We start from the raw sequence: 17,778 nt of genomic DNA on the forward strand, positions 1-17,778 counted from the left end.
TTATTTCTCATCTTCAGATCTAAGGATGATTTTCTCTGATCTTTGCCTGAATCACTGTGAATGCATTCTGTATGGTCCTATGGGACTTATCATGCTATTTATGCTGTGCTAATAATACGTTTCACAACTGTTCTTGCTTTGAGGCTTGCGGAAGTTCCGACTCAAACTGTCCTCCGGTCGCTGCTCCCATCCAACTTTACAGATGCTGGCGGACAACGTCTATTTGGGGAACCAACGCCTCTCAAAGGAAGCAGGAGAGACGACAGAATGGAAGTAAAAATAAAATGCTCTGGATTTCAGATATACATACAAAGACTAGTAGACGTTAACATAATAAAAAAAATGCCACCATAGAGATCCTTAATGCTATAAAATGTTTTAATTGTTGAAAAGTAGAAGTTTCTCATTCTTACTTCAGTATTAAAAATAACTTTAATATACAAATCTTCTTTTCTCTCGCTCAATACATCAACAATGAATGCATTTAGTTTTCTATTTCAACCAATTAAAAACAAAAACAAATCACATCTTTAGAATTTCTAGGAAACTGATCAAACTGATTTTGGAGCCGTTTCTCCTCCGGCGCCGATCGTTTTTAATCTGAGGCGGTGATATCTGCTCTGCATTAATGAAGCACTCTGACTGGCTCATTCTACCATGTAATTGTTTTAACGAGGTCCGGTGTCATTAGCATCAAGTGCAGCTCATATTCACCCTGTATTCACATGACACAACGCAGCTTCAGCCTATTGACCGCAGACGCCTCGCTCCTCGAGCTAGTTAGCCTTGATTGTTTTTCTCTCTCTCTCTCTTGGAATCAGGCGCGTCCGCATCATCGTGCATGAGGAAGTGGGATCGTTTTCGGCCTGGCATGTCCTGCTGCTTTTCAGAGTGAGATGTCTGAGGACACGTTGAGCTGTTGTCCCGGTTTCCACTTGGCGCTTCGCCGGCTTCCGTCCGTCCGTCTGTACGGCTGGTTCTTTAAATCTGAGAACAAACAGGCCATCCTTGAGCGTCACTTAGATTCATGATACTTCAATTTGCCATCACATTAACATCAACGAGTAGATGCATAGAAGTTGTAATGCCATCGTGCAGCTTTTCTTTCTACTGCTTTCTAATGCACAACACCGATTCACCATTCCAGATCACCATGTGGACGGTGTAAATCCAATTAGGAGGGGAGTGAGCTGCTTGGCGGAGGTCTGCGCTCTCCGAGTGCTTTTCTAGTTTTATTATTGTATTTCAAAGGGATAAATGCAGGTAAACATCATGTAATCTAATCTACTGTTGGAAACAACTAATCTTACCGGACAAGGCTCATTAATTACATTGACGAGTGAAGATAAGATTCTAAAATCAAAATGCCTTGTTATAATTATGAATCATCCCAGATGCTCAGTCTCTTTGTTTTTCTTGAATCAAAACCAAACATCTGTTCCTACCTGGTTGTGTGTGTGTGTGTGTGTGTGTGTGTGTGTGTGTGTGTGTGTGTGTGTGTGTGTTGTGCCTAAACACAAGAACACCTGAGCTGAATCATACTTGTTTCTAACAGTGAATCCCATCGTCTCCTTTCATCCTCTTTAAATGCGGCTGACAGTTTTAAATGAGCCGGAAAAAGCTCCAACATCTCCGGGGGGAAACCCGGAGCCGCAGTGCGTAAACAGTAAACTGGATCCAGAACGGTTTCAATGGCTGCCAGCGCCTTTTAAAGTGGCATCACAGGCAGAATGCTGTAAAATAATGTCTGTTGTGCAGTTATTTTCTTTTTTTTGCAGAACATTAAGATCAGTCAATCTAATATTGTGGAATATGTTGAAGATGCAAAAAAAAAAGAGAAGCTGTTTATTCAGTGAGAAAGAACGACATCAGCAGAGAGGAAGAGAGAAAGACCCACAGAGCACGGAGGGACGTTAAGAAGTCGTCTCGTCGATGAAGACGGAGGAACGCTTGGCAGAACGCGCCGTGAAGGGCACAGATTTGAGAGCTGAACACACAGGAGAGACAGCAGGGACGGGAAGACAGGAGGGACAAATGTAAGTGAAGCCTTTAAATGACGCATTAAAAGATGAAAAGCGATGAGGACGTCGAGTGAATAGCGTTAACAAATCAGGTGCGGTTGCATGTGGGAACCATTTCTCATAAATCAGTGGGAGGGGGGCAGCTTTTCAAAGCGTGGGCAGTAGAATATCTCACGGCTGCGTACCTGTGATGATGTCCTCGATGGCTCCGTCCTTCCCCTCCCTCACCTGAGGAGACACCTGTCGCTTCTTCAGCTCCGCTATCAGATCCATCTGCGGCAGTCTGGATGCGACGGGAACCTGAAACATCCGACAGATCCGCGTCAGAATCAGACATTCTTCCGATTTGTTCTCGGGTCATTACAGACCTTTTGAAGAATTTATTTTTAAGCATTACTTTCTGGTTTCACCTTTATCTTATAAATGGCAGGAATAACCAGGAGAAAGTTTTGTGTGGCTCTGGGAGAGCAGCTCAATTATCCTACAGATGTCTGTAAATGCTTTGAAAAATATTAGAGGATACATAAAAATAAAAAAAAATAAAAAAATAACCTTATTGGCAGTGATCTTGGGTTTAGGCGGAGGGGAAGGGGAAGGGTTCAGGGCGTGTTTCCTCCTCTGCTCGTTCTCCTGCTCAGCTTGCTGTCACAGGGAAATACGTTTTACGTTATCTGCACCTGAAGGTCGGATAACGCTGCCTGGATTGGGATGCAGGTAAAGATAATTCGTGGTGCGATACGATCCAACGTTATCTGACCTTGTAGGCCTTAATGAACCTGACAAAAAAAGGGAAGAACATGGAGGGTGGAGTGGTTTTGGAGTTTTCCCCGAAGTACTCCACAGCAGAGTCATACGCGTTCTGCAGGAGAGAAAACGATTTTTAGTGCATCACCCGAATAAAATGTAGAAATGCAAGTCAAAAATAACACTGAGCATCTCGTGTGTGGCTATCCCGGGATGACTGAAGCCAACCTGGGCGGTTCGTCCATCAGCTTTGAGCGACTGGAGCAGCTCGGCGTTGCTGCTGAGGAACAGCTGCAGGACTGAGTTGTCGTTTTCTGCAGAGAGCTCCCTCCTGGTCACCTCCATGCCTCGCTCCAGAGCGCGGACGTCCTGCAGGACGCCGTCAAGAGACACTGCAAGAACAGCGGGGTGAGTTCAAAGTCATTTAAAGGTCAATGCCAATGTCCAGCAGAGTATATTTGTACTAGTATTGTATTAATGTGTAGTTTCTCTATTGTGACTTGCTTCTTTCACTCCGAGGAGAGCATAAATCCGCTTTATAAAATCCACCTATGAGTCTGATCGGTCCTCATTGAGGGAACAGCTCTTAGTTTAAATGGAATAAAAGCTGATTCAGGGGTCAAAGTAAAGGTAACCTGCACAAAAGACAAAATAAGACTTGAATCATTCCCTTTTTGTTGAAACGCCACATTAACGCTCGACTCGCTCTCATCTTGTGAGATTTAATTTACAATCCAAAGTGTCATTCAGCTTCAGCTAAAAGGATTTTTTTAAATTAAATATCCTCCACAGGAGAGACAGATCTCTCTCAAATGGACTTAAAAAAAAAGCAAGAAAGAGCAGACGAGGAGAAAATATTGAGTCACAAATTAAACAATTTTAAGAATATCCTATATTTAAATAACCAGCATTGATTTTCCTGAAAAACAACAACAAGGTTATTTAGTGTAAAAGCAACTGATAAAATGTGGAATATTAAAAAGAAAATAATTTACTCTAATATTTAAAACTTATTGAATCTGTGAAATAAGATTTTTATTTTTGCTAACAAAGATTATGTGCTTTAAATTATGTTTTATTCATTTGTATTTTTAGTTGATATTTAATAACAACATTGATATTACTGAATGTGATTTTCTATTGTTTTTGAAATACTTTGAAATTAATTTTGTTCTCAAGCCAAACTTTGATGCACGCTGCTACAGCATCCGTCGACGGCTGCTGCTACTCGACACCTCTGCTCGGATGCTCACCCAGCGCCGCCTTCTCCAGGAAGTGCAGCTCTGTGTAGAAGGATTGGACCTCTGGGTATTTCTCCTGGATGATGCCGACGATGAAGTGCAGCAACGTCTGCTTTCGGTCTGTCGACTTGGTGTCTAACAGCTTGGAGTCGAGAGTGGAAACATTTATGTGTTGCATCTGAAAAGCTATTTGCAGAAGTAAATGTCGTAAAGATCGATGCATTTCAGAGCTCAAGCTCTTTTTTCTTAACTCACCAGATCTAAACTCTGCAGACGGAAACCGTACGCCGCCTCACGTTTGCTGCTGTTCATGTAGTTTCCAAATGCTAAAATAATCTGTAAATTTGCGTCAGAAGAGTGTCGGAATTGTAAAAATGTGATAGCCAAATCATTTTATTGAGATGTAGAATTGTTTGCAAAGAACAAACCCATGCTAAAATGCTCAAAATATGAATATGAATATATGAAGCGATTCCACAAATGACTCCTGAGGAGTCACTCACTTGAAGGGCAGTAATGAAGGTCAAATCGGTTCAGATCTCACCTCGAGGATTCTCTTCAGTTTGCACGAAGATTTGATCGACATCGACGCGGCGATGAGGGAATTCAGTTGCTGTCAGAAAAACATTGCGTCTGTTATTTGGTTAATACACATTGGGGGGGGGGGGTCAGCGTGGATGCATCACCATTAAAAGGGTAAATTAATTGTACAAACAGCCTTTTTAGTCTGATCAAGTGCTCAAAACAACACAAGCCAGCATGTCATCCCTAACCCTTAACACCTCGTGTTAAATTTAGTCTCAGGATAAAGTTTAGTGTTAGATATACACAAAAAAGCAGGAGTGGGATCCGATATTTCGGCTCCATAAACCCTCAGGTGAACTCACGGGCTGTATTAGCTGGACGCTCTCGGGGAAATTGCCCATGAAGGTCAGAGTGCTGATACGTTGGGAAAGCCGTGGGATCTTGCTGAAGCGCACCATGAAACGGTCCTCCTCGCTGAGCTCATCCAGGGGCCTGCCCTCACACTCAAAGCTGTGGATGAGTTTCTGTTCGCTCTCTGTGGGAATGAAACGCTCCAGGAGCTCAAGGAAATCCATGCTGAATGCTTTTTGGTTGTGCCTGTAGGTGACGGAGGAAAGGTTCTCAGTATCAAAACCCCATTTTAGAGGTCGATATCGCCCAGTGCGACGCGGCAGTCGTGTCATTTGGATGATCTTACGTTTCGATTGCACAGAAGATTTCAGATGCATCCATTCCTCCCTTGCGGAGGGTGATGGCAAGATTTTTCGCTCTGTTGGGCTCCATTAGAGACACTTTACTCGGGGTCTTGTGGGCCTTTTTCATCTTGAGGGTTCCCACGTCTACAGGGGTGGACTGGGCCTTGGTCTTAAACTGCTCCTCAAAATCTGCCATGTTGAGCTCCTATAGGATCAGATATCAGAGACAGATTTGCAGAACTGGGATTAATGTGGATGCGGTGCAATGAGAATTACTTGTGCTAAGAATTTTCTAATCGTTGAAAACAATAAATGCGTTATTTTCATATACATATAGTGTGACATAGACAAATGAGCAGCAGCGGATGTGTGGATTGGTCAAACCTCTAACACGTGCTCATCGTCCAGCTCGTTGAAGACGGTTCCCGTCACCTGGTTGGACCGGAGCGCCTGCCAGTTTAACAGCGGCAAGCGGTATTTGGTTTGAATGGCTTTCTTTTTTTTACATCCTAGACCGAAAAGGATAATAAAGCATTCAGAATTCTGAAAATCCAGAAGGGATTTCTTTGTTAAAAGACCTTTACTAATATTCCTGCATACTCACCTGAGCTCTCGTCAGTCAAATCTGCTGATGGAGTTGCTCCGCCTCCGGTAGGCAGCGGGGGAGGCGGAGCCGCTGGGGGTAGTGGTGGAGGAGGAGGACTTTGAGTTGAGGCTGGAGATGGAGGCGGAGGTGGAGGTGGAGGCGGTGGTGGAGGAGGAGGACTTTGAGTTGAGGCTGGAGATGGAGGCGGAGGTGGAGGTGGAGGCGGTGGTGGAGGAGGAGGACTTTGAGTTGAGGCTGGAGATGGAGGCGGAGGTGGAGGTGGAGGCGGTGGTGGAGGAGGAGGACTTTGAGTTGAGGCTGGAGGTGGAGGTGGAGGCGGTGGTGGAGGTGGAGGTGGCGGAGGTGGTGGTGGTGGTGGATGAGGCTGCTCAGCCAACTGTGAGGGACCCTCAGACTGAGGCGGCGGTTCAGAGGACGTCTGTGTGGCTCCACAGTCGTTATCTAAATCTGTTTCATCTTTAGCTGCAAGAGGAACAAGAAGAAGTTGTATCCTCTGGTCTCGGTGAATTTATGATAAAAATAAAACCCTTAACAAGAGTCTGAGCTTGGAGTTTTATGGGTCAAATTATTATTCAAACAGTTTCCAGGAAAAGCAGACTCCATTTTAAACACATTTACACATAGTTGCATTCTAGCTTCATAAGCTAGCTAAAAGGTTATATTATTATTATTAGTAGTAGTAACAAACATATTACACCTCTGACCTTTCTGTGTCCCCGCCTGGATGAGAGGGACCACCTGGAGGTCCAGGTGTCCGGAGGAGGAGCGCTCCATTCGAATCAGGCCCTGCTCCACCAGAGCCTGGAGGGTGGATTCCAGCTCCGTCAGGGCCTGGGCGGACCGTTCCTTTTCTCTCTCTCTCTCTAGCTCCCTCTCATGTTCTAGCTCTCTCTCTCGTTCTCGCTGCTGCAGAAGAGCCACCTGGGAGTTGGAGTCACGGAGACTCTCCTACGTTACAGAAGCAGCATTTCACATATGAGTGGAAGCAGACGCTCCTCTAAGGTTATATAAAATGCCAGCTGCTCGTTGGTGTCCAGCATGATGGCGACGAAGCGCGATCTTCACCTTTAGGAGCTCCACTTCTTTTGTTGTCTGAATGAGCTTCTTCTCCAAATCAGAGACTCTCTCCATCGCCTCGCTCTCGCTCTCCTGAAGCCTGCCGCTCAACTGGGATGCCAAAAACAAAACGCATCCATTGTCTCCCATGCGTGAAACACCCTGAGCGTGGTCGTGCGTACGGTATCTATGCACCTGCGTGCTGCGTTCCTGCACTTCCTCCACATGTTCCAGCAGCGCGTTCTTGCTCTCTGCATCCTCCAGCAGAGCTCCCACATCAAACACGTTGTCCAGGTAGGCCTGAATCTGCACTGACAGCCTGTCGCTCTCTGTGAACTTCAACTTCTGCACAGAGACACAGGATATATATATATATATATATATATATATGCGCTGAAATTAAATTCAAAGTTTATCTTAAGGTGCTATGAGTCCAAACGCACCTCAAGGTAGTCGTCCAGCCCGAGGTGAGTGAACTCATACTGCAGGTGGACCCTGAAGTTCATGTTCTCCACCGAGTGGACCACGATGTTGATGAACTGCATGCACGCCACCTGGTGGGAAGATGGAGTAAATACCTGTGAGGACAGCACCCCCTCCCCTATCCAGGGAAACGCTGTGCCCAGGTGAGCGACGACAGGTGTGTTTATTTATTCTGTCTTAAAGCTGCAATTCAGCCTCTTAGAATTCATTTGCATGTGTTCATTTTGGATCAATACTGCTCAACCCTTTATAAGGCACTCACTGGAATGCATGTGAACACTCAAATGACCAAAAATAGATCATTCTGCTCTATTATTGTTTTTTTTTTCTCTCTCAAAAGGACACATCTAAATAATTTGTGCAGAATTATTCACATTAACTCATCCTTCCATCATTGAAATTGATCAATTGATCAATTGATGACTGTCATATCTGTTTTATTAAATTTCAAATCGACCTGTTTAATTAATAGGAAGACCCGGCGGCCTACATTACCCACAATGCAGCTCAACGACCGGTGTGCTTTGCTACTGACGCCACTTAATGGCATTTACCAGACGAATCCCTCTGGAGCCACAGAAGGTTTGACGTTTGTAATTGTCTCAACGCTCACAGGTTTACCTTAAAGTCAATGTTTCCGTCTTCCCTGCAGAAAAACTCCATCAGACTCTCGAATCGACTTTTCTCCCCGCACACCTGGAAAAAACACATTCAATGAAATTAAAGAGTGAGAATTAAAATCCGATGACACCACACATTGTGCGTAATATATCTAGCTTTTATCAACATGTTCCTTTTTATACGCACATGGGGGCAGTAAACTCACAGTTTACACGACTATCCTACATTTTGAGCACACTAAATCACAATCAGCTGAGGGCTCAAGGCATTGAGCAAGAGGTCTGGTGTGTGTGCTCTTTATCCTGCAGACGGATCATTAGATGATCATACGCTGCAACATGCTGGGAGACAAAACGTGTCCCATGACTTTGTGTTTCATTCTGCATCCATTTTTTGGCACCCCTCCTGCCCACTCAATAATGCAACGCTCCAAACTGACAGGCTGCACCAAACAAAACAAAGCCCATGTTCCGGGACACATGAGAACTGTTCTAGACTCTATCTCTCTCTGCGAATCTCCTTTTTGGCTCTCGCCCACACAAAAACCAGCGTCCCTCGAAAGATGACTCAGGAGCCAGGTGTCAGGGTTTTTAATTTATAGACTTGATTTTGTTCCTCTCTTGATCGTGAACATTTATTTTCAATTAAATCGAGCCAGCGGCGAGTAGATCTCCTGACAAGTAGTGTGTGCGTGTGTGTGTGTGTGTGTGTGTGTGTCCTTCTATTAAAAATACATCAGGCAGCCACACTAGTCGCTGGATGACACACTCCTTAATTACCATAAACACAATCTTTGTCGACGACCTCCTGGCACAAGAAGACACACATGAGCACTGAATTCGACTTCACCCACCAGTGAAAACCGTTTCGAACAAATGCTTTATGCTTTTTTTTTTGGAGTAACATTTGTCAACAACAGGGGCTCCTTTAAAATATATACATGTGTTTTTATGTCACAGACGATCAGCAGTATTTCATTGATTGTTGTTGTTTTGGCCTTTTTTGCAGGACTTGTTACCGATCAGTAGAATAAAAACAACAACACAGTAATCGTATCACCTGCGTGTTGCGTCATATTCGTGTTGTCTGGTAGAGTTACAGATTCCATATATGATGGAATCAGCCTCATCCAAGCTGACATCTTTAGGTTGTAAATACATTTTCATTGAAAAAACACTTTGGCAGCTCTTATTAAACCGGTTGGTTGAAGCGCTAATCTAATTGGCGCCGTCGTAATCTGAGTTGTCGGGTTATTATTCCAACATAAATTAAAGTCCTGCTGTGGCGCGTGTTGCAGGTCAGGTTTCTAACACCCTCAACATTCACTAATAATAGACCCTCCTGGTCCAGGTTTTATTCGCCCCCTTCCTGTCTGCGTTGCCGTGGCCACGGGAGACAGCGTGCTGGAAGCAGTTGCTGCGTTCGCAGCCAAAGCTGCGAGGAAGCCCAGGAGGAGGTCAGAGGTCACTGAGTGGTTCGTATTTTTACGCCGCTTCAGTCAGTTTTGTCTGGCAGTGGGACAACTGGACGGAGCAGCTGATGGGGGGGGGGGGGGGTGCTGGGGTTCCCCTCAACATGCTGTGTGGTGCAGCAAAGAACTACTGAGGGAGCAGCAGCATTACAATGGGTTGAACAGAAAACTAAAAGTCTAGAAACCTCTTTGAAGTTGTCGAAGGCAGAGAGGATGATGTCGTGGCCTCCTCTCACCAAACACACGGCCGCCAGCAGCTCCAACACCAGCACTTTGGTCCTGAGGGGCAGCAATTATTAAAGGTGAAACAGAAAGTAACTTGTGGCTTTGCAACACTCTCACACACACACACACACACATGTTGAACGTCGTCGTCCGTACCTGGGGTTTCTGTTGTTAAGGCTCAGCATGATCTTGTTGACACAGCAGGGATGTTTCATCACCTGGTTGAACCCAGACTGAAAATAATTCATCAGTGTTTGAGATTAGAACTCAAAAATTCCATAGACTTTAAAATTGTGATATTAGGATGAAGAAACGAGGTCAAAAGTGTCCAAAATTAGTCTCTTAACATGCAATCTTAATTTATTGTGTGTGTTTGTTTTTAATAGCGTATACCGGGATGACTTCATTCGTCTTGCATGGAAATATGCAAGACGAATGCCTCACTTGTGTGTGCACGTGAATACACACACACAAGTGAGGCATTAAAACGCAGGACAGGAGATGGGGAGACTGTGTCCAGTAAGGTGCAGGTGAAGCTCATGGACGTGGACGGAAGTCTAGGTTTTCAGGACGGGAACAGAACGGATAATCGGAAGCAGGCAGGGTAAGAACCGGGAAGGCAATAAAAAAAAAATGTACCTATCAAATATTGCATAACTGTTTCTTGTTTTTTTTTTAAGTGTAGTTACCTGATAGTTCATGATGGCACGTACGCACATGATGCAGAGGTGGACGTCGTCGGCCTGGCCCGCAACGCGAGAGCTCCACATGGTTTTCCTGTTTTGGAGAGATTTGAATCTGCCAGGTGAGAGACGCTGCAGTTACGGACTGCTCGTCCCTGCCCTGCACTAACATATATGCAAATTAGCTTGACTGCTTTCTGGTGTGTCCTATTTTTTTTTTTTTTTTTTTATATCACTCTGTTTTAAACTGGTGGCTGCAGAGATTCTCTGCACCGGAATCTCTCCCAACAAAAAGCACACTGAGGAGTTGTGGGGAAAACTGTTTTCTAACAGGAGGTGAGGGAGCGTGTTAATTATTGTCACCCACATATTTGTCTCACTCGTGCTTGAACGAGTCGCACGTCACACAACAGCAATCGGAGCAAGTGGGCTGCTGAGCCACGCTCACAGGTAAAGTAACCGTGACAGGAATGCAGACACTTCGGACGAGATGGATTAGATTTCTCGGGGGGGGGGGCGGTGTGTCTGTGGTTTAACTTTTTTTAAATACTTTCAGCATTGAATTATGTTGTAAATGTATTAAACTTTTTTAATTTCCTTCACTTTATGATGTACTTCTTAAAAACATTTTTTATAAATTTTTATTTTATTTATTATGTCCACCAGGGAGGTTATGTTTTTGATAGCATTTGTCTGTTTGTTTGTTTGTTTGTTAGCAGGATTATGGAAAAACTGCTGGATGGATTTTGATAAAAACAAATCTGAAGACGGGTCTTTGTCTAACTTAGATTCCATAACATTTTGAGAGCGATCCGGATACCCGTCTGGATCCAAAAATAAATCAGGATTTTCCCCCTTTTTATTTATTTATTTTTTTTATTTTTATTTTTACTTATGGAGGCTTTTTCAAAAAAAATCATATCTTGTAAAATATGCATTCAACTCACTCACAGTCATAAAGGGGTCCGATAAGAACGATCATGAAAAATGGCTTCTGGATCTGATCCAGAATGAGGTCAGGAAAAACATGACATTTTAACATGGAAAACATAACATTGGAATGAATCTAACAGGATTTCCTGCACTTGAAATCTTTTACTCCGATCATTCTCTGCTGCTCTTGTCAATCTCAGGTGAGATATCAACATGTATGTGGAATTAAACCGGTCACTCACCTGACCGTGAAGGGCTTGTGGGCCTTAGACGCACTGTGAGAGGGAGAGCTACTGGCACTTCTGCTCACGTCCTCCGCAGACTTATCCACAGCTTTGCTTTTGTCTGTGGGCGGCGTGCCATTGTCCAAAGTGTCCACATCATACCTGTGAGTCACAGATTGCGTTTACTCTCAAACAAAACGGGGTCTCCAGTGGACTCAAATCCTTGAACGTACTTAAAGCATGATTGCTCCAGAGATTAGAAGACGATTGTGTTTCAGTCTGATACATACGTGACAGCACTTTGGGCGAAGGACAAATAATCCACAAGAACATCTAAACCTCGGTTTTCCTCGTTTAGGAATTCCTGAGCCCAGCTGCGAAGAGAGATTTCAATTTAGCAGCACAGCTGGAAACAGAAAACTTTTTATTTTTAACCGTCAAAAAGTTTCCATATTCATTCAACCAAGACAATGGGCATTGAGCTATCCAGCGATTATACAGCATTGACACAGCTTTCCAAATTGGACTTGGGGGGGGTCTCACCCTATATAATTGGTCCTCAGTGAAATTTCCAACTCTCTCAGGACCTGAGTTGATTCCTGCACACGTCTCTTAAACTGACAGAACACACACAGGATGGTAATGAGGTCAGTGACATAGAAAGACTGTAGAAAGGATGCCGTGGAGTGTTGTAAGGAATTAATGTGTAAACGTTAAAAAAAAAAAACACACACATACGAAAACTAAGAGAACATATTAGTCCTGCCCAGGAAACGTTTGCATGCACAGTAACTCCGCTTTGAACTGTGTTTCTAGTACCTTTCGACCAACTCCTCCATGATCCAGATACAGCTTCAGCTTCTCCAAATAGGCGGATGGTGGATTCTTAACTTGAAACCTCTCCTGAACACGCACACACACACACACACACACAGATCTGTAATTGCATTTTGATTGCATTGCAGCAGTGATGGAGGTTTCACTTTCAGTCTGATCACACGCCGTCTCTTATGCGAGTGGACAGTCCATCCCTCTCGTGTCCCGTCACTGAGCATTTTTCAGCCACAGTATAAAGGTGACAGATGTCCTCTGTCACTCCTCACACCACAGTGCCTCTTTGTGGTTACCACGGTGATGCACTGAATATTGCTGAGCCTCCTGGTGTGTGAAAATGTGGTTTCTCAAGGTCCGTGCTATTGATCCACCCCCCCACTGCTTTTTATGATATGTCCAGTGCACATAAAAAGCGTGACATTTATTTGCTCTTTTGTCAAAGTCGGTGGGAAAACGTAATGAAAATCTATAAAGCAGACCCACCTGGTCACAGACCAGCTCCCACTTCTTCTCATTGTCATACTGACTGAGGATCTTCACCTTGTCTGGAGGGAGGTTCATCGTGTTCTGAAAAAAAAAAAAGGAATAAGTTACGACCTGTCGTTACAACCGCTCATGCGTGCACAGTCTCAATTTCCTGATGCTGTTAATTTGGATATCAGTTGTCCTCATCGTCGGCTCGCATCCATCCAACAGGACAATGACACACCTTTATCATCTTGCTGCTGTTGTCTGGACACTAGCCTTAACTTGGACTAATACAGAGCCGTGCACGTTTCCTTTGTGTCCCATTTTGACAAGCCGAGAAGCAGCAAAGGACACATTGAAAGCCTCTTGTGCTGAGTCAGTTGTTATGGAAAGGCAACCATTTCTGCTCCCAGCTGAACTGAATAGGCTGACTGTGCAAATGCAAAGAACATCTTTGTCTGCATAGAGAAATAATGTTTCATTATTGAATAGACCAAGACACGTCACACACGTCAGACAGGAAAACATGTGCTGAGACGCCGACTTCCTCAGCATATCTTTGCACCAAAAAGTCCTTGACCAGGAAAACCTCCCTAGAACCTGGACTGACACTAATTATTTTAAACAGAAACGGAGATAAGCAACCACCTGGACAGAGGTAAAAAAAAAATGCAGCAATAACATGCTGTCCTGATTTGACTTGACCGAGTCATTCTATGAGTCACGGGTCCTTGTTCATAAATTAAGGAAGCATTCAGTGGTCAGCGTCATGAAACAAAAGATGTGTGTTGCTAATAATGCACAACAGCGTCACCTCTCACCGTCTATGAAAAAAAAAACTAAAATGTTGCTTAGGCGCTCTGCCTCGAGCTGCAAAGTCCGACTGTGGCATTAAAAGCACAAGCTGATCCTGCACTTTGAAACACAGTTTGGGATGATAACGAACTGATGAATGTCAAATGTTCCTGCAGACGAAACATTGTCATCATGCAGACGTGACGGAGGCCGTGAGAGACCCAGTGCCAGAATCCCCCCGGAGGGAGCCAGTTTACTGAAGAAAGCTAGCAGCTTTACTTAGTAGAGATTAGCTATGTTCTTTTGAAAGATAAGATGAATATTATCAATTTTTGAATTAGAATGTTCTTTTTTTTTTTTTATAGGACATAGATATTTGTGACTTTTTCAGTGTTTTTCAGTTGGCAAACTAGCATAGGGCAGCATTTTCATTCCTGAACACAAAGAAATCAGACGAGGCTTTCATGCAAATCACGTTTGCCCGGCTGAAAAACAACGGCACAGCAAAATCCCAAACAGCCCAGTAAATCAATGGTGCTGGGAAGATGAATGTGAATCGGATAAATCAGGGCTGATGAACAGAGCCGGTGGCTCGATACGCGCCGCTTATGTAAGACCTAATGGATCTATCAAACAGCAAAAACTGAAGAGAAACACAACCCCGAATTCTCCTCTCTGCCTTTAAATTGTCTCTAAAATATTAAATGCTGAGCGTCATCAAGTCAGGTTAATTTCAACAAAGCTCAATCAATGTAAAGCAACACCGGGAAATGTAATCAAATGAGGCTCAAACTGGCAGCAGGAAGTGGAAGACAGCTTTTTGAATTTGAGGCATTATGTAGGACAACGTTTGTGCATTTGAATGATTTATGACGATGATTTCTTCCTGCAACAGCTGAATCAACGGAATTATCATGTTTGCAGAAAGAGGCTGCGTTTTCAGCAGTAGCTGAATAATTCCTGACTGGTGCGTTTCCTTGATTCACTTTGTTCAGGACTGTGTCTGCGCTGCAAGAATATACTCTGTTGCTTTTAATCATATATAAATCACAATAAGGCTCAAAGGCATTCGTGGACAATCTCGAGTCAAGTAAATACAATTTCGAAGTCGCTTTGCAAATCCACCCATTTTGCCGCATTCCCTGTTGGGACATACCCAAAGTGTTATGTAAAAATCTCAGGGGGGAGAGTGCTGCACATAAACTCGGCAGCCTTTGCCTTTGAGCGCTGGCGTCGTCGTGTTTTGCTTTCATATCGATTCTTTTCGACCTGAAAATGCTGCAGTGACCTCAGCCTGAAATGAAGCATCAATACGTCTTCTCATGAACTCCATGGCTCAGATTTGCACACTTGTGACTCTCACATGCAAATACAGACAGAAGCCTTTGCCCTCCACCCTCCAAGTGCACACCTTTCCACACCGCACACTTGTGACTCTCACATGCACTGCTTTACATAGAAAGCAAGCAGCCTAGAGCTGAGTTGTCTGCAGAGTGAATATCTTTTGCCACAATCCACACCAGATTTGCTTTGCAGACTCAGAAGATTATTTATAGGGGGGGACAAGGGGGGGGGGGGGGGGGGTGACTGGATTGTTGGGAGAGATGATTTATGTACGGTGGGACACAGCGGTGGTGAAGCAGAAAGCCTGGCGTTAACAGGCAGGATTGTGCGCAGCTCGGGGTGAGGAGCTCGGGGTGAGGAGGTGAAAGAATGTGACGCTGCATGCCGGCGGTTCCACCGCTGCAGTGTCGCCTGCATGCAGCGTCACATTCACACGGAATACACACACACCTGTTCAGGAAGAAAGACCTCTGCAGCAGTTGGCACCGGACACGTGCTCTCGGCACATGTAATTTACAACTGGAGAGGAATTCAAAGTCGCTTTCATCTCATTCCTCGTGACAGCCACGAGGATCTGTGCCTGCTTCAACCTATAGAAAACTCTTGCTTCTGACTGATCGGAATTGCCAATAGAGAATTTGTCCTCTAATGCTCTTTGGGCGACTTGTTGTTGCGCACATTTAAATTTTAGAATAACAAGCTTTGCATAGCAAGAATGAATCAGGCACTGGCATGTTGTTTTACGATGGCTGACTCAAAGGTGCCTTATGGAGTTTCTATTTTCTGCCGACACTGTGAAGTTACCGGTGGAGGCGTTTTACACTTTGTTGGCCTCCTGCTCAGCGATTAGAACTCTCCTACCAACAGGTTGACGTGGTTCAGCTGCAGCTATAGGGAGAAGACTGCTGGCATTAACGACGCAATGCTAACTTTATTACGTGAAATGATGTCGTGCTGCCGACTTTTCACATGCAAAAAGGAATAGAACACATCTGGAAGACAGACTGGACACTATTTGAAAATACCTTTAAAGAACCTTTAAGTGAAGCGGTTAACAAGGCTTGCTAAACGGAATGCAGGTGTTTGCAGGATGCTGAAAATTTACCTTTATTGGGATAGATTCTTCTACAAACCATGCGTGCTCGCATTGTTTAGACAGATTTCATGATTTCACATGGATTCATTGCCACATTCAGTGGGAAAATAAGCCGCAGGACTGTTTCATGTGTCGGATCAAAGATAGGCTCGTCGCGGACATCGCATTTCCGTTGGCACCTCTGAGAATCAGAGATGATGACAGCAGTCGAATGCAGTCGATCGTTAGACAAGCGGTTCGGTTGCATATCGAGCATAACTGCATCCTTTCAATGGTACCTCGCCCTTGTTTGGTTCCTTGTCGACGCGAAGGCACGAGGTTGGTATGCGACTGCTCGCGTTGTCGTAAATCAGAGGCAATTCCTGCTCAGTGAAGGAAGCAACGAGGAGACAATCCGGTTATGTTTGAGGAATGGGAATTTGTCGTGTTGTTTTGAGTCACGAGGAAGGCCAGGCCATGAAAACAGAGAGTTAAAAACTTCCTTCTAATTTAGAGACTTTATTGAAGGCTTAATATCCTTAAAGTAGCAGGAGTGAAAGAAATAAGACCATAATATAATCCCACATTAAAGGTTCATATTCTCCTGATCTATAGGTGACCTTTATTTGTGAATCGTCGTGTTTTTCACATTGTGATGGATTTGGCCGTTTTTGTGAGCAACATTTCATCATCATCATGTCAGCAGAGTCAGACCAGAGAGCGTTTGTTTGAGTGACTGGCTCTTTATGGTCCGACTCAATGTCAGTGTTTCAGTTCATTTCAAAAGGAGCTCAGGTCAGACCTGGGACTGTGATAAGCTTGTCCTGAGGTCGTGCACATTTCATGCATATTTTCTTCTGTGCTTTCTTTCTTTCTACCGTGCTCATTCCTTCCGTGTCAAAACTGCCGTGTGTCCTGACCTGTACAAAGTCGAAACTCACCAGCACTGCGCCAAAGCGATGCTCAAGCTCTTCCTCTGGTGGCATCGGGAGTTTCGGAGCCTTGGTTTGTTTTGTGGACCCCGTCTTCCCCTGGGGCACCTCAATACTTCCTGCTGCATTTCCCATTAGTGTATATCCAATAAAGCAGAGAAATAAACATACAAAAGACAGACAAAAAAAAGCTGTCCTGGCGAAAAAAAAGTGCTGAATTGAATAAAAAAAAACTTTGTATTAAATTAACAAACTTCGTTTACATCCCGTGAAGCACCCATTCGTGACCTTCCATTATTTCCTTGACCCCTGTCTGTTGATTGACGCTCAAGTGTCACTCGTGACTTGTCCATATTCTTAAACAAGGAGAAAGCATTGGGTTGAAATCCACCTCTGAGTGAGTTCCTGGTGCATTATGAAACACTAGACGGAGGGAAGGTGATAGCCTGAGAGTGACAGAAGGAGTGACAGCTGAATGAGTGAAACAGAAAAGGGGCGGAGATAGAGCTCAGAGCCTGCGGCGCTGGAGCACGGGGCAAGGCTGCGATAAGGAGAAAGACTTGAGACAAGATGATTCAAAAAAAAGGCTTCACTTCTGTGATCCCTCTGCTTCAGAGGGGGGGCGGGGGTCTCTGGATGCAGCAACTCGAAAAAAGACTGCATTGGGCTTGCAGGTCATCTTTTGGAAATCCTCCATCTGTTGTTGGATGCTAGAAGTCTGGGGCTTTGAGTTCCATGATCAAAAGAAAAAAAAAAGAGGAAAAGCGAAAAGCCAGGCAGAGATCCAACAGGCAACCACTC

At 44.3% G+C, this 17,778-nt stretch overlaps 1 protein-coding gene across 1 annotated transcript; it reads right to left on the bottom strand.

Moving 5' to 3' along the window:
• Positions 1–414: 414 nt before the first annotated feature.
• On the bottom strand, positions 415–17,112 carry fmnl1b (formin-like 1b). The gene is made up of 27 exons (XM_068754248.1): positions 16,987–17,112; positions 12,847–12,930; positions 12,349–12,432; positions 12,073–12,146; positions 11,820–11,903; positions 11,548–11,691; positions 10,379–10,487; positions 9,846–9,922; positions 9,650–9,743; positions 7,994–8,068; positions 7,333–7,443; positions 7,085–7,234; positions 6,899–7,000; positions 6,538–6,781; positions 6,158–6,295; positions 5,831–5,947; positions 5,611–5,735; positions 5,229–5,431; positions 4,894–5,128; positions 4,551–4,619; positions 4,262–4,342; positions 4,019–4,148; positions 2,994–3,157; positions 2,779–2,880; positions 2,574–2,663; positions 2,207–2,321; positions 415–987 (listed from the first exon to the last, which is right to left on the bottom strand). The coding sequence occupies exons 1-27, from the start codon at positions 17,110–17,112 to the stop codon at positions 887–889; spliced, it is 3,228 nt and encodes a 1,075-aa protein (XP_068610349.1). The 3' UTR covers positions 415–886.
• Between the last annotated feature and the right edge of the window lie 666 nt (positions 17,113–17,778).

Source organism: Brachionichthys hirsutus, chromosome 21 (genome assembly GCF_040956055.1).
Source record: "Brachionichthys hirsutus isolate HB-005 chromosome 21, CSIRO-AGI_Bhir_v1, whole genome shotgun sequence".
Lineage (NCBI taxonomy): Eukaryota > Metazoa > Chordata > Actinopteri > Lophiiformes > Brachionichthyidae > Brachionichthys > Brachionichthys hirsutus.